The 20,798-nt window shown below is 36.8% G+C and overlaps 2 protein-coding genes across 2 annotated transcripts in view; one reads left to right on the top strand and one right to left on the bottom strand.

Moving 5' to 3' along the window:
* LOC140985827 (cysteine proteinase mucunain) overlaps positions 1 to 20,798 on the bottom strand; it is a 42,426-nt gene that overhangs the window by 19,341 nt on the left and 2,287 nt on the right. The gene's annotated exons all lie outside the window — the stretch shown is intronic.
* On the top strand, positions 8,596 to 13,178 carry LOC140986740 (small RNA degrading nuclease 1). The gene is made up of 12 exons (XM_073455074.1): positions 8,596 to 8,790; positions 9,015 to 9,197; positions 9,302 to 9,391; positions 9,598 to 9,666; positions 10,008 to 10,148; positions 10,244 to 10,360; positions 10,445 to 10,514; positions 10,679 to 10,779; positions 11,108 to 11,233; positions 11,309 to 11,437; positions 12,391 to 12,486; positions 12,560 to 13,178. The coding sequence occupies exons 1-12, from the start codon at positions 8,758 to 8,760 to the stop codon at positions 12,881 to 12,883; spliced, it is 1,479 nt and encodes a 492-aa protein (XP_073311175.1). The 5' UTR covers positions 8,596 to 8,757; the 3' UTR covers positions 12,884 to 13,178.

Below are 20,798 nucleotides of genomic sequence, written 5' to 3'. Positions count from 1 at the left end.
CACTTGGCCGGGTTAAGCTTGATTCCGTAATGTACGAGAGTGGCAAAGGTTTCTTCTAGATCCTCAATAAAGCTGGCCACCTGCCGGGTCTTCCCCAGGATATCATCCACATAGACTTCCACGTTTCGCCCCAGTTGCTTCTCGAAGACTTTGTTCATCAAACGCTGGTACGTAGCTCCTGCATTCTTTAACCCGAAAGGCATTACAATATAACAAAATGTACCTCCCGAGGTGATGAAGCTAGCGTTATCTTGATCACTCTTGGCCAGGGGGATTTGATGGTACCCCTGGTATGCGTCCATGAAACTCAGTAATTCGAAGCCCGATGTGGAATCCACCAATTGATCAATACGGGGCAGAGGATAATGATCCTTGGGACACGCCTTATTGAGATCGCGAAAATCCACACACATGCGCCACTTCCCTGCTGATTTAGGTACTAATACCACATTCGAGAGCCAAGTGGGGAATTGAATTTCCCGAATGTGACCGGCTTTCAAGAGCTCTTTTACTTGTTCCTCAATAACTTTGTCCTTTTCGGGGCCAAAGTGTCTCTTTTTCTGTTTTATCGGGTGAGATCTCGGGAGGATATTTAGTTGGTGCTCAGCTATCAAGGGAGAGATTCCCGTCAATTCCTGCTGGGACCATGCAAAAACGTGAATATTATCCCTTAAACAGTTAAGTAGACTGACCCGGGTGGATATGTTAAGATCTCGGGCCACCCGGATCTGCTGTCCTGGTCCAATTTCCACAACTTCCTGCTCCTCTTCTGCCACAAAGTGCACTTCCCCCTTCTCAACTGCTCCTCCACATACTTCATCAGTTCGGGCCTTCTTCCCAGCCTTCTTTGCTTTGCTCTGATCCACCCGGACGGCTTCTACATAACATTTCCGGGAGGAAGGTTGGTCTCCCCAGACTTCACCCACTCTACTACCAACCGGGAACTTAATCTTTTGGTGATAGGTAGATGCTACGGCTTTTAATTCATTTATAGCGGGCCTCCCCAAAATTATATTATACGATGAAGGGGAGTCTACCACAGTAAAAGTAGTCATCACCGTCTTCTTGAGATCCTGGGAACCCAGGGTTAATGGAAGGACGATTTCCCCTTCCGGGTAGACCACATGGCCAGCGAAACCAAAGAGGGCAGTTTCCACGGTTTCCAAATGGTAGCCCTGCAAATCCATCTGCACAAAAGCATCTTTAAAAATTACATTTACAGAGCTTCCCGAGTCAACAAAGACTCTCAGAATGTCATAATTGGCCACTCGGGCTTGGATAACTAGGGCATCATTGTGGGGTAAGTTCACTCCCTTCAAATCCTCTGGGCCAAAACTGATGACCGCTTCACTCCTTCTCATTCCATCTACCTCCATACATTCCCTCCTACTCCTCGACTTCCTTGCCCGGTTGGAGTCTCCATCAGTGGAGCCTCCTGATATCATTTTTATCAATCCTGTAGCAGGGGGTGACTTCTTTTTCGTCTCAAGATCGGGCTCTCTTCTCCTAACGGGCTCTCCCCTCGGTACATTCCTCATACTTCCTCCCCGAGCGTTGGGCCTTGGCTGTGAAGATGTCCATGGCAATCTCGGCCTCTTATGGGCTTGACTTTGCTCTGGGGCGGAATGGAAGGAATAGTTTCCCCTCAATGTTTTGCAATCTTCGGTGTTGTGATAACACACCTTATGGAGAGTACAAAATCCTCTTTTCTCAGGTCGGGATAATTGATGGTCCGCGGCCAGATCCCTACTGCATTCCTGAACCTCTCTGTCCCGGGTAATCTTAAGAGGCACGTGGTGAGAGAAGTGTCCTGGATTATTCCTTCTCTGCCCTTTCTCCTCGGGCCTAGCTACCCGGTCCCCCCTTTCTTTTCTTACAGCTTCCCTTTTCTGCTTCTGAGCTTCCTCCATGTTGATGTATTTTTCTGCCCGGGATAATAAGTCTTCGAAATCCCCGGGCACTTTTTTGGTCAACGACTTGAAAAATTCACCCTCCCTCAAGCCTTGGGTGAATGCCGTAGTTTTTGTTTCAGTAGCGCAAGTAGGTACATCCAAAGCCACTCTATTAAATCTTTTAATATAAGCCCTCAAACTTTCATCCAGGTTCTGTTTGACTTCAAAAAGACTAAAAGCGGTCTTCTTGTATTTCTTGCTGCTACTGAAGTGGTGTAGGAACACCTTCTGGAAGTCTTTAAATGAATTAATACTCTGAGGGGACAGTCCCTCAAACCACCTTTGAGCTGAATCCACCAAAGTGGTGAGGAACACTTTACACTTGATTCGATCTGTGTAACAGTGTAACATGGCCATGTTTTCAAACCTGGCTAGGTGCTCCTCAGGATCCGCATTGCCATCGTAATCTTTTACTTTGGCGGATTTGAAGTTCCCGGGAAGAGGTTCCCGGACAATGATATCGGTAAATGGGCAACCCTTAGCAGTAGCTCGAGAAATGCTACGACTCTCCAACTGCCCTTCCAGAACTTTCATTTTCTGCCTTAACTCCAACAACTCCTCAGCCACGGTAGGTGATTTGGATCCAGCACTAGATTCCTCATCCTCTCCTCTCACTTCCTCCTCCCTCAATTCTTGCTCTTGCTCCTGCTCATTGATTTGCACATCTCCGGGTGGTGTAACTTGACGAGAAGTTTCTCTCCTGGCCACAGCCTTCTCCACCGCTTCGGAGATTATTCTTGCCAACTCCTCCGGGGTCATGGTAATAAGATTGGGTCCCGTGGGAGGAACACCCTCACCTTGCCCCGAAGTACGCGCATTATCCCCATGAGCCCGGGAATTTTCTTGATTAGTTCTTCGAGTATGAGCCATATCAACGCCTTAATCTCAAGTTTCCCACAGACGGCGCCAATGATGTGACTTTGTTGAANTCACGGTAGGTGATTTGGATCCAGCACTAGATTCCTCATCCTCTCCTCTCACTTCCTCCTCCCTCAATTCTTGCTCTTGCTCCTGCTCATTGATTTGCACATCTCCGGGTGGTGTAACTTGACGAGAAGTTTCTCTCCTGGCCACAGCCTTCTCCACCGCTTCGGAGATTATTCTTGCCAACTCCTCCGGGGTCATGGTAATAAGATTGGGTCCCGTGGGAGGAACACCCTCACCTTGCCCCGAAGTACGCGCATTATCCCCATGAGCCCGGGAATTTTCTTGGTTAGTTCTTCGAGTATGAGCCATATCAACGCCTTAATCTCAAGTTTCCCACAGACGGCGCCAATGATGTGACTTTGTTGAAATGGATGAGCCGGGTAAGGAGCTCCAACAGGTCAAATCAATAATTTATAGTTTTTAGGGAATTTGAGTGAAGGTAATGGCTTCAATAGCACCTGCAAACAATGAAAGAAACTCGTGAATGGGCGCCGGAGGGGTATCTGGCGTGGCCACTCCGATGCTTAAGTCAGCAGGTTGAAGATGAACACAAGCAATATTTGGGAGAAAATATGTGTAATGCTTGAGAGTTCAAATATTTCAGAATCGGTAAACGACATTTATACCTGCTATTTATAGTAGAAGATGAGGTAGGTACCTTGATTCCAGTGCTACCTACTAAGTATGGTAGGTCGGCTGCCCATACCCTATCTTCTGATGACTTTTAGGACACTCCAAACCCAAGTTGTTCTGACAGAGTAGACGTCCTGTATCAATCATACTTGAGTATGGTTCAATTCTCGAGGTATCTCAGGCAATTGATTACCCGGGTACTTATATGAGAGCTCGGGCGATTATTGCGCGGGAGACCGGGCTGTTCGAAGAATTCTTGGGAAACATACAGTGCTCGGGCTCTTAATAGTGTCCGGGTCGTCAATCGACCCGGATCCTTATGGCAACGACTCGACCCGGATCCTTATGGGGGTATCACCTAGCATGCCAGATGGTTTCGATCTGGCCATGCCCGAAGTAAGTGACCGAGCCCATCAGCCACCTCAGGGTTATTATACCTTTTATAAATAGCTTGATATGAGATTAAGATTCCCTGTACCCCTAATGCTCCAAGGTGTGTGCAAATACTATGGCATTTTTCCGAGCCAACTTGTCCTTGACTGTTATTCTACCATTATGTCCCTAGGTGGCCTTCTCAAATTTTTTGATATTGAATTACCATAGCCCTTTTGCTCGAATTCGTACACATAAAAGAGTAGACCCGAGACATTTTTATATCAATATGAAAACCGAGCACCAGTTTTTGGGCGACAACCCCTCTTGTTCTTTTATGTTTCCCTTCCCGAGAAACTCTCATGCTCTTGCTTCTTCATGTTGAATAAGCTTAATGTGGTGAGTGGTTGCCTTTTGATACTGGAAAATCGATGCGAGAACATTCTATTGAAATCTAGGAATGTCTTTATGCTTTCAAGCTCAATCAGGTTGAACCACTGTTGAGCTGCCCCCGTGAGTGTGTTGAGAAAGACCCTGCATTTGATGGGATCTATCTACTGGTGTAGCAGGGCGACATTCTCGAACTGAGCAGGTGCTCGTCGGGATCTCCTCTTCCATCGTATTCCCTTATAGCGGGGAATCGGAAGTGTGGAGGGAGCGCAACTCCTAGTACTTCTGTTGAAAAAGGAATATCTCGGGGCGGAGGCAGATGGGATCCTTCGCGAGCTCCCCGCAATTTGCTTCATTTCTTTCCGAAGTCTTCTTATCTCCTCCATGACATCATTCTGACTTGGTAGAGGATTGTCAGTTTTTCTTTGTGCCAACACTTGCTCTAAAGTCGTAGGGATTAACTATGTGATTTGAACCAAATTGAAATCGGGCGGAGGAGTCAGTAGAACATTATTATCGTCACTCTGAGTTTGATCGACACTTTTTTCATTTTTCGCCTTCTCGATTTTGGCCCCTGCCTCTTCCATCACCTTGTCATCCTCTTCCCCTTATCATCTTATCTCTTGTTCCTTCAACTTCTCACAGACTACGCCAAATGATAATGTCGTTTAGTCTGGTGAGCTAAATACTTTCACATTCTTTTCGATATGTTGTTATCCGTGCAGAGATTTCTAGATCAAGAGATGATTGACCGGAATATGGACAAGCTGATTATAACTGAGTTGGATCATGCGCGGACGAACAAACGTTCGGGTGCACCAGAAGTATTTCCGATGTATCCCTTCCGATTCTTAATTCAATTGGGAAAGCAAAATTAAGAGTAAGAATATAATACTGTGTGTAAAACAATGAATCAAACGATAGAAAATACCCTGTATTTATAGAGTTGGAACTAAATACCTTATATGGTAAAAGATTCTAGTGTGACAAGTTGTCTTGGATATCATATTTGTGTTAATCTTATTTTGTATTTGGTTAGTTATGGATTTGAATGATATACTCTACTTTCTTAGGTTTCTTTACTTAACACTGAAGATTTAATCCAGAGTTTGATATGTATAGGTATTTATTTATTGCCATATTGTGGGAACAAAAAAAAATCAAAATAAAATGTGCCCATCAAATAAAAAATTTGTGGTTATTCCCTGAATACATATGTGTGTATATCTTGGATTTTGATTTGTAAAGTTAATGTATAAAACCATCAAATTAAATCATTTCAAATTTTAAACAATGTTTGGTCAAAAAAAAAAAAATTTGATGGGTTACTGTCCGAAATTGTTTTCTTGTGATGATTGCTTGGCAAAAATATGTCAATCCACTGATGGGGCGGCGAGTTATTGCCTTATGGTGGGCTCAACTGGTCAATAGATACACCATCTTAGGCCCATTTAAAGGCATTTCTTGTTAAATTTAATTATTCGTGGGCGCTTTGCGACTAAATTTTATAATAATAATAATAATCGGTTATAAATATTCTCATTATCGATTTGACATTACAAATAAATTTACTAAAAAATTAAGGTCAGAAAAAATAAAATTAAAATCGTGGGCGCTTAGCAACTAAAATTATCTCATGATGCTCAATCAATTTATTGAACCCTAAAAAATGTAGAGTGAGTCTCATGTGAGACCGTCTCACGGGTCAACCCTACCCATATTCACAATTAAAAGTAATACTTTTTCATGGATAACCCAAATAAAAGATTCGTCTCACAAATACGACCCGTAAGACCGTCTCACACGAGTTTTTGCCAAAAATGTATGTATTTCGAGACGTCTTAGGCTATGCTCCACCGATGTGTTACATTTGGTGGAGTATAGTCCTCGGATCAGTGAGTCCATCGTGAAAACATGTGAAGACCACACTAGTCCAAGGGTTTGGTTGTACTTGGATTTGATCTCCATATACAACATAGCCTCACCCTTCAAGATCTCTGACGATTATTTGTTTCACACAAATTGTATTAAAATTCATGAGAATTGCATATATGGATTTTGATAATCTTCTCTTGAGCTAGCTTTTGAGATTTAGTCAGAATAAAGTCTCTATTTTAACCTGGTATCAGAACTCATAATCTACTGTTACCCGTTCTACCCATAGTTGGACAATTTATAAAATTCACGCTCCAAATGTTTATTTCTGGGTGTGAGAGGTATGTTATTTGTCTCATATCGATTGGATAAAAATCTTTAAGGATTACATATATAGACTCAAACAATTCTCTTTAAAATAACTTTTGAGATTGAATTAACTTCAAACATCATTCGACTAACTCTAACTCCTCGGGTTGGCAAGCACTAAGGAGAGTTTCATTTTGCATGTTTATTATTGGATAGAACCAAAAGTCATTGTTTAAAATATACCTAACCCATTTTCGGTGGAATAAAATCAAAGATAAAACTCCCTTTGTCTCTTGTGATGAATCATGGGTTCCTGTCTTTTTGTAATTTTGGGCCCTATGGCTCCAATTATTTGTGAAACTATATTATACATTATATATATACAAAGAACCAAAAGGATGTCCATTTTTTAAAGACCAAATCGATTGCAAATGAACACGCGCATCTATCGACTATCTGATTGGTACATCAATTGGAGTTTTAGACGAAAATATTCCCCGAGGTGACCAATTCTCCCACGGAATCCTCCGCCAAAAATCATCCCAAAATAAGAAAAACACATTGTCTTCCACAAAATCATATAAATAACACGATCATTAAATTAATCTCCACAAAAGAATAAATCAAGATGAACAATATTTGCACGGTGGAGAAGAAGGTGGATACGGTAGACATCCGATCATCGACGGGGCAAGACCAGGAAACGAGGCCGGTTCAAATCGTTCATCATCTACATCCTTCGGCCCCCTCCGAATCGAACAGTGGCTGTGGCGCCTTGACGAACGCCCCCGCTTCCATCGCATCAGCCATCCAGTATGCCGTATCAGGAAAATAAAATAGTCTTGTTACTATTTTTAAATTCACGGGCTTTAAATCATGAAATTGGATTGATTTGTTCGGAGCATTTTCATTTACCTTTTAAGAAATTTTGTTTTAAAAATATTTATCGTAATACAAAGTTTATCATGTATACTTTTTTTTGGGCTTATCATTATTATTATGAATTTACTATTTTTATATTAAATTGACCAAATGATACACTAATTTATACTAAAAATTTATAATTTATTAAGCGCATAATATTATTAATATACATAAGTATTTATAACATAAATTCAAATTGAAAAAATTATCTCATGAAAAATATTTTTGACTTTAATAATTATAACGAAATTATCATTTTCATTATTGTTAAAAAAAAGTACACGTCAAATTAAAAAATAACTTAAGATTGATAAAATTTTAGAATATGGGTATTTTAGGATTTATAAATGATGTAAGGCTATATTATAAAATTTTAAGTAAGTAAGGCTATTTTTAAAAATAGAAGTTTTAAATGGATTAGTAGAACTAATATGTTTTCAGTTATTAGATAATTTGGTGCAAATTAATCGTATTAAATCAAATATAATTAATAGATTTATTTATTATTTCGATTTTAAATTGAAATAATACGATTGGAATTTAATGTGTAACTCAAAAAATAAAATAATTTCATTCTACTTGAACTCCAGTTTGGTATTTTACAACTCGATATTTTTATGTAGAAGATATTGGAGCTAAAGGCTCAAATTATTATTTGGGGTTGGAAAGTGGTTTAATCAATAAGTAAATTTGTAAAATATTGATTAAAATATCCCATTTTTCAATAATTAATCAAACTATCAGACAAATCGTTTTTCTTTGAATAAATATTTTGTGAGACTATCTCACGGATATGTATTTGTAAGACGAATTTACCTGATCAATATTTACAATGAAAATAATAGTTTCACATAAAAATAATAGTTTCACATAAAAATAATATTTTTTCATGAGACACGTCGAGTTTGAAATTCGTCTCACAAAATTGATATGTTAGACGGTATTATAAGATTTTTTGTATTTTTTTGAATTCAATGTAAGATTTTCGAGAATATTTTATTTTCGATACGAATTAATAGTTTCAAGGGCAAATTAAATATCAAATACTCAAAAAAAAATAATAAAATATATTTGCACAGAAAATTACTATATACAATATATATGTGTATTAGATTTGGACCAAATTAATTTTGGAAACACCGGCCCAGTAGGTTTTTTTTTTTACTTTATGCCGGCCCATTTTGGGTGCATAATCCTTGTCCACAAAATGGGTGAAATAAAACCCTAAACCCTCTTTACCCCGAAACCCTATATCCCAACCGTATACATCCTAATAGGATTTTGAACTTGAGAATCACACGATCGTGACAATTGGGTTTAAAAACCCAAATAATACCAAACTTGTAATACTTGTGGTTTCCTTCTAGCAGCTCCGATGGATGAGATTCTCGCTTCTGCAAAAAAAGAGGTATCTCATAGTTCTTACTTTAGTGTCTGCTACGAATGACATGTTGGATTGATGTTATTGTATTATTTTGATCATGGAGCACCGAATTGTCTTACTTTGTTCAATGATGGTCGCTCTGTGTGGGGGGGGGGGGGTGTTCATTGGTTTTTCGATGGATCAGTTGTTATTTGTGTGTTGTTTTCTAAATTGAAAGCAGTTTCTTTTTGTTTTATTGATTTTGCTAGATGTTAGTTGAAATGGTGAAATTGGCGCAAAAGAAAGGAATGGCTGGGAGTAAAGGTGGATGGAAAGAATTTTTGAAAGTTTATGATAAGAAGTATGGGACAAGCCTGAGTGACCCATCACGGAGGGATATTGATTCATTGGATGCATTTTTGAAAACTTTTACCAAGTCTGATGACTTGAAGGTAAAGTTAGGGTGATTTATTATTCTGTTTTCTTGATGAGAAGAATATGTAAGAAATTAGTTCGGAAGTTATGAAATCGTTATTATCTCATACTGCATTTTCAGTTCTTCAAAAAAATACGGCAATGCCATTCCAATCGTGACAAGTTGGAACAATTCAAGAAAGCTTCTCCTGATGACGAAACTGCTGAGCAGGTTTCAACCTGATGTTTTTTTCAAACTCTTTAAGTCAATTTATTTGAGCGTGACCATCCTTACGTGTCTGATCTCTTTTATTTTTATGTGTTTGGTTTGTGGTAGGTTGTGCTGGCTCAAAGTTTATTGTTATTGAAATTGATGCATGGAAATTCTATTTTACCACTATATTGTGTCGGTTAATTAAGCTGCTTTTGTGACTGCAGAAGCTGGTCCGTTTAACTTTAATGCATCCTCAGTACCCCATCGACTATTGCTTCCCATCATATGAGGAGGTTTGCTTGTTTAAATTCAGTCTTCTCTCATCCTATCATGTAATTTAAATTCTGTTATTGGTAGAGAATTTTTCTCTCTCTAAAGACTGGCACATTATTTTTCTAATAAAATAAATATTTTAATTATGCTTCGACCTTGAATTACATGGGCCCTTAAGCACCAGTGTCATGCTACTCGACGGACGATGAAACATTAATTTAAACCATTTGAAAATTTCTTACTTTTTTTATTAATTTTTAAACAGATGCTTTCTGTCAGTATTATGGTTTTTCCTTTTGAAGTTTGATTACATGTATAGTGATCTGGCTTGTCCTTAAATAAACTTCTTTTGGCGGAACAGGAGTGGATGGTTAAAAAATGTAGTAAAAAATCCAGGATCATGAAATCGACAAAAATGATTGCCGTCGACTGTGAGATGGTTCTTTGTGAAGATGGCACTGAAGCTTTGGTGAAGGTGTGTGCTGTAGACCGTAATTTGCAGGTATGTTGCAGGCAAATCTTCTGTAAACACCTATTGCTTCCTCTAGGAACTTCTATCGATTTGAAGTCAACAACAATGAAGTTTTCAAATTTCAGGTGAAACTTGATGCAGTTGTAAACCCCAAGAAAGCAATTGCAGATTACCGAACTGATATAACTGGAGTCTCTGCAATTGATTTAGATGGAGTTACTTGTTCTTTGCCAGATGTACAGGTATATTTTGTTGATTTTTAGTTTTCTAAGCTTTAGTGTAACGTGCTATCACTTGTTATCTTTTAATTTTTTGAGACACAACAGGAATCCATGAAGAAGTTGTTGTCACATGGTACCATTTTAGTTGGTCACAGTCTCAATAATGATCTTCAAGGTTAGTTGAAAGACACGACATCGGTCTTTTTTCTCTAGTTTATGGTTTGACTTATTTTAATTGCTTGACACTTCTTGTGCGGAATTATTACATAATTTACTCGTTTTCTACTGTTTATTTTACATGTGTTTCTTATTTGATGCCCTTGTATATTTTAAGTGCAGCATTGAAGCTAGACCATGCAAGAGTGATTGACACATCTTATATTTTCAAGGATGCAAATGGACCTACTAGAAAGAAACCGTCGTTGAGCTTGTTGTGCAAGGTGATTGTTTTCTTGAGAATGTATTTTAAAACCATTGTACTCTTACTCATCATGAACTTTGAGAGTGATTTCAGTGTAAACTGTTGTTTGGTTCCTGGATAATCTGTCAACTATTACCCTCTCCCTCTCTATATGTCCTTTAGATTCATAACTTCTTCCTCTTTAAACCCTTCTTGGCTCTGTGGCCTACAGGATGGTGCTCTCAATTTTTACTTTGTGGATGTATAATCTTTCTCATCATATGCAGCTTTTAATAGTATTGCATTGCCAAATACAGGCTGATGATGAGCAGTCATGATTGGTTTTATGATCCCTATTTTTATGGTAGGCCAAATTAGGTTATGAGCTTCGGAAACCTGGAAATCCTCATAATTGTCTGGACGATGCATGTGCTGCGATGAAGCTCGTCTTGGCTAGATTAGAGAGCAGAGTTGATGATGATATCTCAGAGGAGGTAGCTTGAATTGTTCACCAAGTTTTCTGTTATAGTTAACTGAATCGGGATATGTAACCTAATTTCTTATATTAGATGAAAGAATTGGATGCCAGGAGAAAAGAATTGGATGCAGGAAGGCTATTTGTGCACAGGATTCCTGTCAATGTTCTTGGCAAAGATTTGCAGGAAGTTATTCCTGGTAACTTCACCCTTCAAATGAAGGTATTCACTTCACCTTCTGCTGATTTTTTGAGATACTTCAGCAGGGCCCTCAGCTTAAAATGAGATGGTTTCTTTTTTGTAAATAGTTTGTAATAGTTGTACAAAAAAAAGCAAACAGAATTTGTCTCAATTCTTCATTATCATGGTTACTTCTTTCTGGGAATTCTCTAACCTCGACAGTGGTCTATTTAAAATTTGGCCACATGATACCAAATGTATTTTAATTTTTTTTTTTATATTTCTAAGTAGCCAGCCAGTACTGGGTTGCGTTCCTACTAGTGACAATCTTAAAAAAGAGCTCTCAGTTTACAATTCATGTTGAGTATGGAAATAAGGCCCGACTTTTCACCTGTAAGCATTGTTTTTGGCTGCATGATTTTCAGGCAGTTAATGATAGGATGTGTATTTCGCGTTCTTATTCTTAGATTTCTTGTGTGACAATATTTTATTAGAATCACTTTCATTATTTTCTGCTTTGTTGGAAATTTCATTCTGCTTTCATGGCTATAATCAAATATTCCCTTCCCTTGATAGTAAAATCCCTCTGACAGTGCATGCCCACGGTTGATTTGTGTAAATAGCAGAATTTCTACTCTGAATTCAAATAAGCTTTACATGATAATGTGTATTGTTATCAATTTGTGTAAGTAGCAGTTAGCATGTGATTATTGTCTATAACTTTCACAATTCTAGCAAAAAGTGTATATATTCAGGCAACATTTTAGTTTTACGGTCAATGACCTTTGTTAACTTCTTTACGCTACACATTGTGATGGAGCGAGCTTCGTTACGATAGTAGTCAACGGGTTGCATTATGCTTGTAAAAATGAACCTCAACTTTCATGCCCTAATTTTGAATGAAAATAGTCACTCCGTATCTTTCTATAAAATGTCTGCCATTCACTTCTTTGCACAAATATGCATTGTTGATTTCATTTTATTTGTTTATGTAGATAAGTAGGAAGAATACGTATTCTGCGTTCGCTATATTCAAAAATATGGAAGAGGCAAATGAAGCATTTGAGAACCTTGAAGGTGACTTAGAGAAGGTAGGCAGTTTTTTATTCACAACAGTTGTCTTGGTATATGCTTTTTTCATTTAATTATTGAATTTTTTCCCAGGACTTGAGTGGACGGGCACAAAAGCTCGTTAAATTTAAGCTTGGTTCAGGTTTATCCGGCGGTCTATATGTTTGTAAAACTTGCCATGATGATTATGTTAAACAGTTGAAATCAAATAAGAGATCGAATGGAGATGAGGACATTTCAGGGACGTTAAAGAAGTTGAGAACAGACCAAATTTGTGAACCAATTCAGGACACCTATCAATGTGCGGCACATTTAGAAGAGATCCAAAGATTGAAAGAAGAACTAAGCCACAGGGATCAAGAAATTTCAAATTTGAACAGAATAATTGTTGCACTTACTAGGAAACAGGGTCTCTGAGTCCTCCCATTAACAGTGCATCTAAGGGTTTTGAGCAACTCTAAATAGATGTTTTGAGGTGTTCAAGTTGGAAGTGATTTATTAATATCGAAGCCCTCTGCTGATTACATTATGGCTCTCTTTCCATTTTAAGTTTTCTCAAAATTTGAAGGATCAATGTAAGAATCACCGCAGATGAAGGGATTCCCGCGGCTAAATTATAAATTTTTTTTTTCTCAAGATTTGTATTTATAACAAGAATCGGTGTGTTGCCGTTGATTCCCATTTTCATTTTATTCATCTTTATTGATATGTATCTTGTGTTTTGTAGTTTTTTGTTATATAAAAATCAACAGGGAATCATGTCCAGAAACTGTACTTGCTTAGAAATTATATCACTATCTTCTTTAGCAGGTACATAGATATACAGAGTCCGCAAATGAATTTTTGAAATAGAGATTGAGGTATTTTTGGAGGTCCAAACGAGACTAGGGTACCATTCATATATTTAATAAATTCTTAATATAAAATTAGAGTAGGTCTCATGTGAGACCGTCTCACGGATCTTAATCTGTGAGACGGGTCAACCTTACCAATGTTCACAATAAAAAGTAATACTCTTAGTATAAAATTTGATAATTTTTCATGTATGACCCAAATAAGAGATTCGTCTCACAAATACGACCCGTGAGACCGTCTCACACAAGTTTTTGTCATAAAATTATTAACTTGTTTGTTTTAAAATCAATTTATATGTCTATCATAAATTAAGCCATAACAAAATAATTAATTTAATTGTTTGTGTCCATATGCATCTTCGTTCAGCGTTCACACCTCCTTCCCCTCACCCCTAAGTTTTTAAAAATTTCATCCTAAAATTCATTGAGATTTTGGAGTTGTTCATATGTTTGAATGCTATATTCGTGATTATCGGAGTCCAGATTTGTAATGTCCGAGATTTTAGGTGGATAAAATGAAATGATGAAGTGTTGCTTGAAAAATATACCGCACCCGCGCCCCAGTTTCTACCGCACCCGTGGTGTAAGGGCAGAAAGTAGAGTTTTGACTAAGAGAGAGACCGCACCCGCGGTCCAAGATATACCGCAACCGCGGTTGTAACTCATGAAATGTGGAGAATTACAGTAGGGTCACCGCACCCGCGGTCAGAAGTGAGCGCACCCGCGGTCGTCTAGTCCAGAATTTTGGATGGAATGCCGTAGCCTGAGCGCACCCGCGGTGAAAAGCTACCGCACCCGCGGTGAGACGTGTTGAGTGAAAAATAAAACATGTGTCCTTGCCATGCAATATAGGTGCTGAGTCTTCAATCTTTCCTTCATTTCTCATTCACCAGACCAGCAACGAGAGCTTCAAGTTTTGTTCTCTTCTCTTCAACACTTGGTTGTGACAAATCCGTTTAACCAAATTGCGATCCGATACTAGATTTGCGCTCCTCTCTTCAATAGCTTCGTAAGGATGTAAGTCTTGTTTATTTCCTACCTGAAGTGAAGTTTAGATGTTGGGGAAATTTGATATGATTGAGATTATGTGTTCTTATGATTATTGTGAACGTATATTCGCAATCGGATCGAAAAACGGATATAATATGCGATTTTTACAGTTTTCAGCATGTATGAGTTGAGATATGCAGATTTTAAGATGATAATGAGTATATTGTGCTGTTTATGAGTTGATAATTTGACTTGTTGATATATGTTGATATTTGAATTGATCGGTATTGCAAGATCACGCCGATATGCCGTCGAATTGTACCGAGATTGAATAATGATTTGTACAAGACTTGTTTGAGTTGTATATTGATAGAATACATCTATATATTGTCATTTCAGATTTAAGATTGACAGAGTTGATATTCCGGCTTCGAGACCGATTTATTTCACGACAAGAAAGGTATAATTCATGTTGATTCGGGAAGACATAACTCGAATTAGATCTGATTTGAGTTTCCCAAAATCACATACTAGATTGTTACCTTTTATATGTTGATGCTTTGTTTATAGATTTATATTCAAGCATTTAAGATAGGAGAGTCATTGGCAGACTTGCCAAACTAGACGTTCGGTGATATCGACGCATCGGAGCAGATTTCCTCCGATTGTAGACACTCGATACAGACAGGACCGAAGTCTAGGAGTAAGACGTACCGCCACCACGATTGGGAGAGTAGGTGGGAGACTTGTTACGTCTTATTCACACCGGGATCCCTAGACTTAGATATGAGTCGAGTTAAAGAATAAGAGTCGAAGAGTTTTATCTGTATTCGCTAGTGTGTCATAATTACTGATTTATGTGTTATGATTTTGTATTTATTGCATGACATGCATGTATACATGTTTTATACTGGGATTTGTTCTCACCGGAGTTTCTGGCTGTTGTTGTGTCTGTATGTGTGCATAACAACAGGTGGGGCAAGATCAGGGTCACACAGATGATGAGAGATCGAGATAGCGTGGAGATCACGGGCGTAGAAGATCACTAGTTGTTTTTACTAGACATGTACTGAATTTCTAAACACTAATATGTTAATTGTAGTTGAACATGGGAATGTTATTTGCAGTTAAATAAGATGACAGTATTTTATATGATTTCTTGTGCTTGTTCATATACATTTGAATAATGTTAAAAGCAAAATTTTGACCCACATTTTCTAGCAAAGATCCAATTAATCCCAAAGATAATCGAGTTAGAGCCCGGGTCCCCACAAGATTATTCCCTACCGACAAGAACATGGCAAGCATAATTTCATTCTTGACGTATCATCCATGTTTCTGTATTATTTTGATGAAAGATCCACGCGTACTGATATTATAATGTGTTACTGCGAGATAAAGCTGTATTTTCAAATAACGATTTATTTTGTTATATGAAAGTGAAGCGTATGTCATTCCCTGTGAGCCAGAAGTCCAAGTTTCAGAGTAAGGGTTTGCAAAAAGATTACTTTGGAGTCTGGGAATAAGGGTTTTGATGTATTGCGACAAGAGTAATTAGAATGCAATGAATGACTTATATGGATCGTTAGTTATAATTATTGTATATTGGCCTAAGTTTTCTATTTACAAAAGTTATTTAAATATGAATGCATGATGTTTCGTGAAATTATGGGACGTGGTTTGATTTTCATGTAAATCACTGACTGGATTTTTAAGAATGGAAGTTTTACGAGCATGAGGTACATGAGCATGAAAATATTAATTTTATTATGTGTATGTGTGCTTTTGGTGACAGTATGGGACTGGTTCCTCGAGATGAGCTTTGGAGAGAGCCTTTCCATCAAGACTGGCCGGATGGTTCGCGTATTGGCTTCGGCTAGTATCAACTGCACCAAATGATTTCCTAGGTTGCGCAACTAGTTACATGACCATGGACCTTTAAGCATGTGCTCTATTGATGGTTACCACATTTGCAATATATGTCATAGTATAAAAGTGTGAGGCCCGAGACCGAAGAGGGCGGGAGTGATCGCCGATACCATGAGGTTACATGGACAATGAGCGACTTCTGGCAGGCTTTTAAGCAAAGAGAACTTGAATGAACTGATCTTACACCGGAATGAGAGGGATTTCAAAATTGTTCAAGTATGAGACTATGCAGTTGACGATGCCATAAAAGATTTGATATGTGCCACTCATATCAAGAATGTTCATATTCTTTTCGAAAGCTCATCACATAAGAACTCCAAAGTTAAGCATGCTTGACTTGAGGCAATTCTAGGATAAGTGACCCCCTGAAAAGTTTCTTAGAGCGTGTGTGAATGAAGACATAAGTACACTAGAAAGACTCGTCTTAGTACGAGACAATCGTCGAATTCAAGGCCTTACGAAAAGTGAAGTAAAACGTGTTTTATGTAGTCCCTCGTCCTATACATGTGTTACAAGTTTTATTATGTATTTTTATAATACTTGGGTGTGTTTTTCGAGTCTTTAAACCCACTATGTTTGGATGATGCATGTGAGGACAAATAAGTAAATGAGATAGATGATGAACAAGACGCGGAATAGGTGAGGAAGCGAGAAAGATGCACGATGTGTTGTCCAAGAAACCTCTTTCCTCTAGTTTTAAATGATATGCATTTTATTTTAGTTGGATAAAGGTTGTTTAGATTTATTGATATTGAATAATGTGCACTTCTAAGAAAGATCATTTTGCAATGCTAGTTGATTTTAGCAAATTAAACTTTACAAGTATCGTAGGAAGAATGATGAATGATCGGTTTTGAATGGTGTCGTTTCCATGCGTTTTGTCGTTTAAGGAAGTGTTATACCTTATGTTTGAGTTATCTATACATGTTTTTCTTCTGCGTCATTGAAATAGTTGAAATTGGTCGAAATTCACGATTTTGAGGTTGTTTGACATAACATATAGCGAGGGGGCGTCGTTTTCGGACACTGGCTTGCTCTTGCCGACGGCGGACAACGTTGGCTCGCTATTTTTAGCGATGGATCGTTGCGTGTGCTGTCCAAGTATATCGGATTTTCGTACTTTTGACTTTTGGGTGACTTTTATGCATTTCTAATAATAAAGATCAATTTGTGAACCCTTCTTTGAAAATTTGAAATGGAAACTAATCACTCGCAAGCCAATAGGTATTTTGAAATTCGCAAAGAAAAAAAAGACATTTAAAAATTATAAATACCAAATTTTAATAATAAAAAATAAAATATAATGTTAAAACGTGATTACCTAATTTTATGGTTGCTTTCGATTTGATAAACAATGTATCTTGTTGTATAATTAGACGTCAATATTATTGTTAAAAAAAATAAATTTGTTTTACTTTTGAAATATTTGAGTTTGAATTAATTAAATAAAGGCAAAAACTTGTGTGAGACGGTCTCATGGGTCGTATTTGTGAGACGGATCTCTTATTTGGGTCATCCATGAAAAAATATTATTTTTTATGCTAAGAGTATTACTTTTTATTGTAAATATGGGTAGGGTTGACCCGTCTCACAGATCGAGACGGTCTCATATTAGACCCACTCTTAAATAAAATATCACAACACTTGAAATAAATTTTTTCTTGGAGCTGGCACGGTGACTCGCAAGAGTCTTGATTGTCATGAATGATGTATGGGGACTCTTTTCAATTTCATTTTCCAACGCTGAACGTGGACGTTTTCCCCGGTATTGGGTGTTTTCATTCGGTGGTCAAAACTGTCTCCCTAACCAAGTTTCCATTTTTGGAAAAATATATGTTGTAGTTGTTATTATTTATAGAATACAACGTGTGCCTGTGCCTGCAATGGAGGAGGCAACTTTCATGTTTAAACCTCAAAATCATTACACATAATAAAGGGAATTCATAGGATATTGCGAATTATTTATGAGTTGTGCTTAGACGAATGAATTTTAAATTTATGGATTTCAAATTAATTCAAATATATTTTTGCTATTTAGAAAAATAAGGTCATAAAATTTAAATTCACATTTACATGTTAATATAGTATTTCATGTTAATAAGAATAAATTTCGAGTTCATCTAATAATAATGTCATTTGAAATTCATTCTGTTTTGTAATACTAGTGTGTAAATAAATAAGATGATAATTTAATATGATGTTTTATTATAAACAATAAAACTAAACTAAATCCCTGAATTTCAAATTCACATCTCCAAAAGTGTTTTTTATAACCGCAAACCACATATCAAACTTTTAATATCATTAAAACACTCCAAATATAGCACATTTGAAAACTAACTTCGACAATGTTTGTCGACTGATCTACGTTAATCCATCCAAACATTTTGTTGATGAAATCTAGCATACTACCAAAGCACAGCTTTATATTGTGGTTTAGTGCTCATGAGAAGTTATTCGCGTGATAGACTACAGTTTGTGATTGACAAATCTTGTGTACTATGTAAGATGACATATGAATCTTTATTACACTTCTTTTTTGATTGTCCTCTCTCTAAGAGTATTTGGAATGATGTTCGAATATGGCTTGGAATGCACAAAATCATGGGGTCACCTTCGGCAGTGTAAGAACTCGTGATGTTCGACAGATACCTCAAATACTAACAATATCAGAATAGGATGTAAAATAGTAAATTTGTGTTTAATCAGAAATGAGTGTTGTGCCAGATGTTACAACATCTCAGACAACATGCAGCGGAATATTATATTTTAAAACACAAATTAACTTTAAATAAATAATTGATACGAGATTAAATATGCACAAGTATAAATACTTATGCAGTGCCTTGTGACAAAAATTAATCACTAGAAAATCTATCCGATTACAAAAACCTATCGCTAGTGATTGAATCAAAAATCAATTTCCTCAACAATTTTGAGAAAACAAATGTTTTCTAAAACAAAGATCGCAAAGAAAAACTAGAACAAGAAAGCAAAAGTGTGATGCTGAAAGGAGATCCACGAGAAACAGTCTTCAGCCAACTTCTTCCCAGATGTTGTCCGCAGATGTTCTCAACATTCACGGCAACACACTATCACCACTCTTCAAAACACAGCACGTCACTTCAATAGAATTTTCTCTAAAATTCTGAACGTGCACACGTGAATGTATATTGACCGAGGAAGAGCCACTTCAACAATATCCTTGATCTCTTATATATAGACGTAGAATTTTATCTCCACAAGGAAACCTATTTCACAAGGAATGTTAAAGTTTAATTAGATATATACTCTATTTAACCATCGATACCATATCTGATTAATTAAATATCATATCTAGAATATTTTTTGTATGCTTATCTCATTATCTAGAAAGGCAAAATCTCACAAGATAGTATATCAAATCAGCTTAACATGGAAAAGATAATTTTAGGAAAATACTTCAAATCTAACGAATTATATCAATTATTCTCGGAAATATTATTTCCCTTCAGGCAGTATTGAAGACATTTCAAACTGTGCATAGAGGAAATTCAACGTTGGCTAGGATGCACAGTGCGGCCTTAGTAGCTTCCGTATATCACATTTGGAACTTGAGGAACAAAGTTATCTTTGATAATGAAGAACCAAATGTGGAATGTATCATAAAGAAGATCAAGATTCATACTTTCAGAAGTGTTTCTCGGGCTAGAGAAATGGTAGATTTATTGTTATGATTGGATTGTTTTAGGATTTGTGCTAATTTTATTAGTCCATAGGGATGCCCGGTATATTTGTAACCCAAATTTTTTTACCATTTTAATGAATGTATACTTCATTTAAAAAAAACTATATATAGTATTTAAATTTCCTTAATTTTTCGTTTTTGGCAAGTAAAATTTTACTTAGTTAAACTTGTATCACTTGTATTTGTGTCGCTGGGGATAAGCACAAAATGGAGCAAAAATTTAATTCCCAGTCAAATACTACCACTGTTGATTTAAATAGTTATATTTTTTGCGAACAGAAATGACACGGAATGCAACAACCTTCATGAGATAGTCTCACGGATTTATAGTTATGAAACGGATCGAACCGGAACATATTTGGAGTCAAAACTAATAATTTTGACATTAAAAATAATATTTTTTCATGGTTCAGTTTATGTAAGAGATCTGTTTTTGTGATATTATTTTATAAGAGTTTTTGTATTTTTCTACTATACGAAATAGAAATTTTTTCACTATCGCTCGCCATGCATTCAATATATCCAACTGACATAATTTTAGACTTTAACATTATATTTTTTTTCTATCTAACCATTTTTCAAATATATAAATTTGGATAATTTCATTTTCTAAAAGAAATTGAATTTACGAGAAGAAAAAACATTTGTGTAATAACCTGGTAAAAATTTGAATAAAAACAATAATATTAATAAAATTCCATTGATATATACTAAATTATTATGCCATACAGATTCATTTGATACAATTTTCGCAAGTAGACTCTTCGAGTCAAAATCTATGTAATTTTTTCTTAAATTTCATGACAACTAATTTATCTCGAGTTTTTTTTTA

The sequence above is a fragment of the Primulina huaijiensis genome, chromosome 10 (genome assembly GCF_012295235.1).
Source record: "Primulina huaijiensis isolate GDHJ02 chromosome 10, ASM1229523v2, whole genome shotgun sequence".
NCBI classification, from domain to species: Eukaryota; Viridiplantae; Streptophyta; class Magnoliopsida; order Lamiales; family Gesneriaceae; genus Primulina; species Primulina huaijiensis.
This window is presented reverse-complemented; position numbering and strand designations above follow the sequence as displayed.

Bases quoted from the DNA above. Each gene is read 5' to 3' on its own strand.
- LOC140986740 (XM_073455074.1), top strand. From the start codon at position 8,758: ATGGATGAGATTCTCGCTTCTGCAAAAAAAGAG. The intron at 8,791-9,014 runs GTATCTCATAGT...TGATTTTGCTAG, and splicing joins TCGCTTCTGCAAAAAAAGAG to ATGTTAGTTGAAATGGTGAA. The intron at 11,438-12,390 runs GTATTCACTTCA...TTGTTTATGTAG, and splicing joins ACTTCACCCTTCAAATGAAG to ATAAGTAGGAAGAATACGTA.